Here is a 10,377-nt window from a genome sequence, read left to right on the forward strand (position 1 = left end):
TTGAATTGTGTGTGCATACAGGTTGTAAGGTTGGGCAGGTTGTGAATGTGGTACTTATACTTGTGAGACAGGTTGTGAGATTGACAGGCTGAGAGTGTAGGCATAGGTATTAGCATTGTTAGTGTGAGTAGGTAACAAGATGCCAAAGCTTGTACATTGAATACAGTCATACAAGATGCAACTAAGGTAGGAATGCAGATAGGTAAGACAGTATTGGCTCAGACCTGAAATGATTGTTAGAGCACTGGTCTTTGGTAGCAGTATATACACACATTCATAATCTCCTTAAGAGCTTGGAGTGCAGTCCCAGAGTTATGTCCAGGCTAGCAAAGAGCCTGAAGAAGTGTCAGGATTGTCTGGTTAATGACTTGTGTGCCAAGTTGTTCTTGTAGATTATCAAAGGCCTGGGCAGTAGCATTGTGGACATTTGCTACCTCTTGCAATTCAACACTCTCACCATGAACAAGAAGGTTTATGAGCTGGTTGACAAGCTCTGTTCTAGGCATATAGTGCACCAATACCTTCTGAATGTGAATAGCAGCATCAGGGAAAAGTCACATTTCTTATAATGTATTATAGAGTTTATAAAGTAATATAAGTAGTATATATACATTGTAAAGTATTCACAAGACTTGTAAATAATTTGTAATATTTAAATAAAACATATTAATGAATATAAAGACTACATAAGTGTTATGAATCTATTAAATGTATTATACTAACTTTGTATAATAACTGACAGTATTTTGCTTGTGTTATATTTAAATTATAATTTTAAAGAAAAGGTTATATTCATAATATAATAATGGAATAGTAATTATTTGTTGACTTATAATTTATGCAAAAGGTATACTAATACATATAATAGTGTAAGAACACTTGTTGTGTCATTATTATCTTAATAAAAGTATAGTATAAGTATATAAAATGTATATTATACTTAGATTATTTATACAAACAGTTTACAATATTTGTAGAAGATATTTCATCTACTTGTAATAATTACATTAGTGTGTTTAGAAAACTAAATGTATTTATATTACTTTTCACTATATTACAAAGTAGATTAGCAATGTTAGTTATACCTAAATACAATATTTGAAATGTTCTATCATTTGGTGACTGATACTTAACTCGCTTATGTAATCAACTGCTGAAGATCGAGAGCATATAATGATGCACTTATACATGCTACTCTTTCTCTTCAGTGTCCACCATCTCTCTAAGTCTAACCCTCTGCCCTGCCACCATGTTGTTACTTTGTTCTCTCCAGTCTTCCTCCACTTGCAAGCATCCTACTAGCTGTCACTCTGCCTTCAGCAATGTAGACAATAAACATTGCTACACTTGTCTCTCCAATCTGCTATTGTAATGCCTGTACTGAGTCCCAGACCCTGTACAGCTGACTACACTATCCCCTCCCAGTCTCAACATAAAGTATAAGCAACTTTGGTCTACTTCATATTATCCTACATGATAGTTGCTCATCCCTCTCCTCCTAACTTTTTGTCTTCCTTCCATCCCTCCTACTCCTTGCTCTACTGCTTACATTGCCTCTCCTTCATTGTCCTTCTTTTTTTATGTTTGCCTTCCTTTTTTACATTCACATTCACACATCTACATTGTTGACTAATACTGAACAACTTCTTCAATAATTCCATACATTCTTCCTACTCTGTAGTGCAAGCAACAATTGATGAGCACATGCTTGCAACAATGTCCATGTACAACCACTTCCAAAGTGACACCCTCTCTCTTACCCTGTACACCCTCTCCCTCCTCACCCATTCCATGCTTGACATTACTCTTGACAGGTTCACACTCACATGTGTTTACATTCCTCACTACTATGGATGACACTATATTGACAGGATGTAGTGGCCAACCATTCACACTACCTGAGCCAAGTCTGTCCACACCTCCATTTTGCCTTCTCCCTTCAAGCCAGAACATCCCAGAAAAACACTTTTACAATCCATAACAACTACTCAGTTTACTGTGCCTCTGATTGTTTGTTATAGTCAGAGTATGTAACATGCACATACAAACACAGCTTCACCTACTGCCCTAATCAGCTTGTTTAATGCTACAGATCTCAACCCTGATACACTACTCATGCTTGCTGTATACTGTTGTAGTGTATCCATCTCCTTGATACATATCACAGTAGCTGGTAGTGTACTAAGTAAACAATTGTCTCAAGTGCTGGGTGCATTAGTGAGCTGTTTTGTATAAGGCAGAGTTTATTTCAGGTGATGCCTATCATTGAAAGGGGTCTCAAAGCTGTGGCACCTTATTGGCATTTTTTTTCTAAGTGTTCAAATCATAATGTAATTAAAGACATTCAACAAATTACAATTGGAATACAGTCTGTTTGAGTAAGCATACATGTATTAGTCTATAAGATACTGTCTATAGGAATGCAGAATTTATACACAAAGCACGAATGGAAACAGCTTGCCCAATTTAGTCTATTATAACAGAACATTTTCAGTGTATGGTTCATCAGCTGGCAGACGTTTTTTTTTCCATTCAATGTACCAAATGTATGCAACTTCATTAGTCAGAAGGTGGAAACCTGTATACCAACCTGCAACATTAATCTGAAGATTGAAATTATTGTGAAGCTGCAGCCTCTACTGTAGTTCATGACAACAGAAAGCAAGGACTACATTCAGCATTTCAAGTCTGTGTTAATTAGTACTTATCTAAGTGTCTGTTAGCACAGTGTTTACAAGCAATTTAAATAAGACATACTGGGCCAGTACTTCTTATTTGAATTCTTCCATTATTATCACACTCACACCAAAATATATTCATCTTGAGGCTTATAGGTGAAACGAAAGCATGGAAGTACCCTTCAACATCCTATACTGTCATACCTATTATATGTACTTGAGTTTCTACAAACTCTCTGATTGTCAGTTCAGGGAGTACAGCATTGGTGACAGGGAAATTGTGGAACAGAAACATGACAGACTCTGTAACATTAATGGATATCAATGTGTCAAGGGTGTGCAGTCAAAACCAATCAAGGCTCCAATTGTCCAAGGAAGCCTTACTTTGTGTGGTTGCAATCTTGATAATGAATCTTGGATGACTGTTGACAGATAGTACTAAGTCTGGAATCCAATTGTATTTGTACTTGTCTAGTCTAGGGTTGTAGACTAGCTGGTAGGGAACAACAAACAACACATTATAGTCCAGCTAACAAATGTATAAGCTACAGTACATAGTAATAAACAAAAAGGAGACATTCAAGACTAACTCAGTACATTTTCCTGTCAGCAATAATGTTAGATGCACTGTATCCTTCAGGGACAATAGAGTTGAGAGTGTTACAGAATGTGTCAGCAATAATGTCCCTAATTCTCTCATGTAATGGGAGAGGCATTGTATTGTTTGTCTAGGCACAGTAAGGGGGGCTTGGTTGTGTATGCAAGCAAAGGATAAATTTCTTTTGAAATACATTGGTCAAAGGACATTTATATATCATAGCAGAGATGCTTTACAGGAGGGAAGCAAGTATTGTGCCAGACTTCTGTATATTTGCATAATATTCAATACACAACAGGCAAGAATCCTCTAGATTGCTGATAGAAGGATTGTGATATTTGGAAATGAAATAAGGATGGACAGTGTCCTACCAGATAGACCTTTAAGTTTAAGCAGTAAAGGAAAGCCAATAACTCTTGGGACATTATAGGCACTCTAAGATACATTGATTAAGAAGCAGCCTGTCTGTTATAGCAAAAGTACTACTCTACAAGTCTATACTACATAGTAGATGTTACCTAATACTTCTGTGAACTTGGAAAGTGAGAGCAGTATTAGTCACACTACAGCCTATAAGTAGGCAAAGTGCTTACTTTTATTAGTATAGTGTTGTAGTATTGTGAAACCAAGGAACCAGGAGTATTAGTGACCAAGATAGTAATCTTCTTCAGAGTACTCAGGTTTCCTAAGTGTCTCAGTCATTTAATAGGTCATAATGAGATATATTTATTTTAGCTAGTGCTCTAGTACTGACAAAAGACAGGGGCACATATGTGTGTGTTTCTAGACTCTATGATAGAGAAAGGAGATTTGTAATGGAAGTGTAGGAACATTGATGGATCTGGGCAAGGGTTTTCTTCTGGGGTCATCTGACACTACTGTACTATGGTTGTACTATTGTAAAATCAGTACATGTGTGTGAAACCTGTGTATAGCTGGAAACAGTTTTTATACAGCTTTAAGTGACTATACAGGCAACTACCTCAGCACAAACAAGGCACATAAAAGTGATTGACATCAAGCTACAAACCTAAATCAATACATATTAGATTATATGTAACCCTCACATAATTTCACATAACACATCTTGACATAATCCTTCTACAGTGACAATACAGCTAAGAAAGGAAGGAGTATTTCTGGAAGGTTTGCATACATACACTCATATAACAGTATAGATGTGGCACCCCTTTTTGTCAAGCTTCCCCTACAAACACCTCATTCTTGTCTGTTCTGTAGTATTGTACTGTTTATTCTTCTACCATAAATACATTGATTGAGAATGCAACTCCCTCTGATTTATCAACAGTACCACACAGTCCTTCTAACAATGGAAGTGACTCCTCTACTGCTACCAACAAGTGGACATCCTTGTCTCAAACTGTAGCCACATTCCTGATAGGGTCTTCTCATTCTGAAACAGGTGAAAAGGCTCATAGTGCCTTGTCCAGTATGTGTAGATTATCTTCATCCTGTTCCCTTAACAGACCTAACATTGCTTTCTACTAGTTGTCTCTAGTCAACTTCAGAAAATGCTGGATGATTTCAATGATTGTAGCATTACTGTGAGTGTTTTAAGCCTACTCAATCCTACTAATACTAACTACTGGATCTAGTACTTCAAAATGCCCTATGCCCTATATGATAAATTGTGAGTTGAATTAAAGAATGTTATCAATTCTAAGAAGGTTCATTGTCTCTTTGATCCAGTGTAAACAAATTTTCCATAGCATATTAGGTGATTACAAGGATTGATAGGACCAGCCAGATGGTTTATATCTGCCAAGCCTTAACTGTTGAAAGCCTTCTGAAGGATGAGGTTGACATGGACTGTGATAGGTTGAAGTCCCTGAGTACAGAGTACCAGTCGTTTGTTGTCTATCATTGTCTCTCAGCTCTCTATTAATTGGACAATAACTATTGATTTAGTCACATTACAGCTGGAACAAGAACCATTAGTGTATGTGTTTCTAGCCTACACTGTGCTTGTTATTCTAACAGCTATATTAGTTGGAGACATCTCTAAATTTGTTCAGAAAAGGCTCTAGTAACTATGATAACAGCTTTGGTACTGTCATATCAGTCAACTTTCAGCCTGCAATTGTGTTTGAAATCACCTATGTTGTCACCAGAGATAATACATACAACTACAAAGACTCTGAGGAGCATGCTGATCAGTAGTTTCAAGATTACAACACAGCCCAGCTGTTCCTGTCCTTGGTGGTGGTTGAAAAGCCAATTCCTGGTATAGTACACAAACAGACCAAGGCACAACACACAAAACAGTTGAGTGTACCAGAATTCAGCAGCTTACAAATGGTTGATCACAAGGATTTCATGTTCTCTGGATCTGGTCCAACATCAGGTACATACATTAGCTACATAGGTGTTGCTTTCCACATACACTAGCAAGTTCTGAGCCTAGATAAACCTGATACCTGGTGTAATGTTGGCCATTACAGTCTGGTATGTGATAAATAATATTATTTTGATATATTGACAGCTTACTTCTGCCATTTACAATAGACACCATTCCTCTTTAACACAGGCAGAATAAACAAGGATTTAGAGGAATGTGTTAAAGAAGTATGCCAAACACTTCACTTGCCTAGCACGTTTGTGTTAGAATTTGACAAGAATTCTGTGGAAAAGGCATACAGTGAAGCTCTTCTTCATGCTGCCTACTCCTATACATCCTACACTCAAAGCAACAGCAGTGTTGAAGGCAGTGGCTAGAAGTCCTCTATTTTGACATAGTGTAGTCATGTAGTAATTGTTTACTTTATTACAGTACTTGTAAGCATTTACTATACTCTTAAACAGTGACAAAGGGGTCATAGACTCACATAAGGCAATTGTAAAACTAGCTGGATCACCAACATAAACACATGATGTTGCTTGCCTTCACCTTGTAAATGTAATAACCAAATCTACCCTTTGTCTCCTGAGCTCAGTAGTACTAGAAAATCTAATCCATACTATCTATGTATTCAAGTCTACATTTTTCTATCTGTGACTAATCAACAGTCTTAGTTGATAAGGACAGTGAATCATTGTTTCCAGCCAGCATTAGACACAGTGTTGATGCTTGCATCTGAGGGTATGTCATAAGTCTGACATGCTGATACTCCTCCTACTAACAAGCTCTTCTTTCAGTACTTGTAGGCACAGAGGTGTACAAGTGTGTGAAGGCTGTAGAGGTAGCAGTCAAGGAAGCAAAAATGAAAGGAAGGCTTGACAACAAGATCAGTCAGACGAAAGCTAATCACTCCCTAGACAATGTGGAGATGGAGGTAGACCTCCTGCATGCCAAGGACTCTGAAGCTCAGTCTGTCAAGTATTATGTCTCTTAAAAGGACGAACAGTTCATTTGGTACAACTTTTACAAGAAGATAGGGAATGGCAATAATTGTGTAGTCTCTTACAAATCCCTAACAAGCCAGGAAATCAGATGTAAGAAATACTGGGCTGTCAAAGAAGAGACATACTGTATGTGGACAAACCATCTACAGTGATATGTCAACTCACTTCGAATAGAAGCCAAGGACAAGCAGAGGCAAGCTGCTAAGCTCAGAGCAGGGAAGGAGGGGGAATGCTCCCAGTCTGGCTGGTGAGTCGTATCACTTGAAGTCTCAGAAATCAATCACTGCTACACAAATCCTTGTTTGGCAAGTGCTCCAGGTTGTCTGCAAAGCAAAATAGCTTGGGAGTGGGAGCTATACTGGAAAATTTGCAGCATGCTGTTGTGCAGGACAGAGAATCCATCACCAATGCCTAAAGATTGCTGCTGAAACGCATGGTTATGTCGGCTCTGATATCGCGGCTCTTTGTTCAGAGGCTGCTATGCAACAGATCCGCGGGAAGATGGATCTCATCGACCTCGATGAAGACACCATCGACGCCGAGGTCTTGGACGCTCTTGGTGTAACGATGGAAAATTTCCCTTTCGCGTTGGGTTCGTCCAACCCATCAGCACTTCGCGAGATGGTCGTCGAAGTACAGACCGTCAAGTGGGACGATATCGGTGGTCTCGGCAAAGTTAAGCAGGAGTTGCAAGAGACAGTTCAATATCCGGTCGAACACCCCGACAAATTTATCAAGTACGGTATGTCGCCTTCAAAGGGTGTGTTGTTCTACGGTCCTCCAGGTACTGGTAAAACACTGCTTGCCAAGGCTATTGCGAACGAATGTCAGGCAAACTTCATTTCGATTAAGGTTAGTTTTCCAACACATACATTTGTCTTTTTTTAAGTGATGTTCTGTTCCAGGGCCCCGAGTTGCTTACCATGTGGTTTGGTGAATCGGAAGCCAACGTGCAGGATGTCTTTGACAAGGCGTGTGCAGCTACACCGTGCGTGATGTTCTTTGATGAGTTAGATTCTATTGTAAAAGCATGAGGTGCAAGCACAGGAGGAGATGCGGGTGGCGCAGGAGATCGCGTTTTGAACTAGTTGCTGACGGAGATGGACAGTATGAACGCAAAGAAGAATGTGTTCGTCATTGGTGCAACCAATCGGCCAGACCAAATTGACCCAGCTTTACTCCGTCCTGGTCGTCTGGACCAACTCATTTACATTCCTCTGCCCGACGAACCTGGACGTCTTGATATCCTTCGTGCAGCCCTGAGGAAGTCGCCTGTGGCGAAGAATGTTGACCTTACGTGTCTTGCAAAGAGTACGCATGGCTTCTCTGGAGCAGATTTGATGGAAATTTGCCAACGTGCAGCAAAACTCGCGATTCGCCAATCGATTGAAGAAGATATCCGTCGAGCTTGAGAAAAGAAAGAGTCAGGCAATGGAGATATAGAAGACGTCAAAGAGGCAGATCCTGTGCCCGAAACCACGTGCAAACACTTTGAGGAAGCGATAGAGTTTGCTCATCGCTCTGTGTCTGACCAGGACATCCGACAGTATGAGATGTTTGCTCAGGTACATGAGGCAACAATCGGATTTTCCTTTGTAGTATTGGATCATTTCCTTTTTCGGACAGGCATTCTTCGATGTGTAGGAGGATGATAGGTGATGGTCCTGGCACACAAGCATGGTATTCAGCAGCTGTTAATCGAGTATAATCCACCTATACTACATTGTTTGCTTGAGCTGCCTTAGATGGCCCGAAAAATAATTATTCTCATGTAAGTACTAAAAATAGTTGCATTATACTTGAAATAACTAATATTCCGATTTTTTATCCAGGATTGATAACAGTGTCTTTGAGATCCATACTGTTCAAATTATTGAAATAAATGATGCAAGTCTGATTTTATAGTGAATTTTAAATGTTTGTTGCAGAAATAAACTTTGACATGTATGACTTTCCCAAAATGGACTTTACTGTGTCCCACACCAATGTATCATCTTCCCCCTTACCTCAAAATGTCTGGCAGCCTACAGAGGAATGTGGTAAGTATACATTCACCTCTTACACACAAAGGCAGCCCAATTAGCAATTGCCTGTGCTTGATTACAGTCTATCTGCCTATAGGCCAAGGCTGTATTTCTTCTTGCTACCATTAGACACTACATTCCTTTCTTACTTGTGTCCTTTCACTTTGTGCTTGCTAGCAATTCAATCCTAATGTTGAGTACTGTGAAGTTGTGCCAGGTTTGACACAGTCTCAACTGCTTCTGCAACAGTAACAGTAACAGTAACAGTAGTAACAACAACAACAACAGTAGTAGCAAAACCCTTTACAGTATGTCCCTTGGGTAATAGAGGGGTTGCTTCTGCCACTGCCAGCTCTAGAAGGGCAACATCACTAACAGCCCTGCCCCTGCCCCCCTCCTGGCCATCTGTTAGAGTTCAACCCTTGACTCTACAAGGCTACAGTTCAGGAACAATGGTAGCAGCATTAACAGTAGTAACAACAAATCTGTCCTCCTCCTAGTCATCCACTACAGTATAACTCTTGGCTGTACAATGACATGGTACAACATGAGCAGCAACAGTGTTGCCAACAGATGTAGTATTGACAACATCAAGATTTGTATCATTTGCAAAATGCCCCTCAAATGAATTATGTACTGTTGCCACCACTACCAGGAATGCCTTCCTTACTGTTAACATATATGGAATGACACATATAAGCAACAGACGTACCTGAGACATAGCTACATATTATATATACCTACTGAATCAATGGACAATGATGCTAAGTAGAGTGAGCTGAGTCCACTATCCCCCCTCTTTGTGTGATCCCTCTAAGCCTCTTGCATAACCCCCTCTTAACAGGTTATGAGCCTTGCACTCCCTGCCTACACTTTATCTACACTCTACTATGTCTATGCTCCATACAGTTCTATGCATCACATGCACACACACAGCATACTACAACACAGAACTCAACTCACCTGTCTGAGTATCCCAAATGCAAATCAATACACTACAAACACACAATCTACTGTACTACATACAACCCAGACATTATATGATTGTCATCTTAGTGATTATGATCATTGGCCCAGTAATAACATAATCTATGCAGGTGATGCTGAAACTACAATGAGTATCACTTACTGCAACATTTAATCACTAAAATATTCTATAATATTATGGAGATCATGTTATTATAAATAACTGATCATACTATGGACAAATGTTAGAAGGATTGAGAAAGCAAACACTACTCATCTGCTATTAATATTATAATAGTACAAATGATAGACACTGTCAACAAACATGCATATGTTATAACATAAATCAAATAATAACATATATAACAATATCACAGCCAAACAATTAATGTAAGACATGTCTCAGATATGTCAGACATGTTGGATATGAGATAAAACAAGTTAGCAGATATCCATCTGATATCTAAGACATCTGATATCTACACACTAATACAGTTTATGAAAGTGTACAAATATCTATGGACAAATTAATAATAATAATAATAATAATAAAGTTACAAAGTACATTACAGTAACTATGGTACAGGAACAAGTACACAATTATAGTCTTTAAACAAATAACAATACTTTACACCTATGATAGTGTAAATATATAATAACAATGTATAATAACAGCAAACAGTAGAATAATACCTCTACCATTACTACAACAATGTAACAGAACATATTTAATTGTACAGAATGTAGA

General features: G+C 38.7%; 1 protein-coding gene across 1 annotated transcript; it reads left to right on the forward strand.

Annotated features, from left to right (window-relative positions):
- Positions 1-458: 458 nt before the first annotated feature.
- FOMMEDRAFT_165617 (AAA-domain-containing protein) lies at positions 459-8,526 on the forward strand (the record flags this gene model as incomplete). Its single annotated transcript, XM_007263170.1, has 5 exons — positions 459-470; positions 7,057-7,491; positions 7,545-7,627; positions 7,748-8,408; positions 8,472-8,526. The coding sequence occupies 4 exons, from the start codon at positions 459-461 to the stop codon at positions 8,049-8,051; spliced, it is 834 nt and encodes a 277-aa protein (XP_007263232.1). The 3' UTR covers positions 8,052-8,408; positions 8,472-8,526.
- Positions 8,527-10,377: the final 1,851 nt, after the last annotated feature.

This window comes from Fomitiporia mediterranea (genome assembly GCF_000271605.1).
Source record: "Fomitiporia mediterranea MF3/22 unplaced genomic scaffold FOMMEscaffold_2, whole genome shotgun sequence".
Classification (NCBI taxonomy): Eukaryota; Fungi; Basidiomycota; class Agaricomycetes; order Hymenochaetales; family Hymenochaetaceae; genus Fomitiporia; species Fomitiporia mediterranea.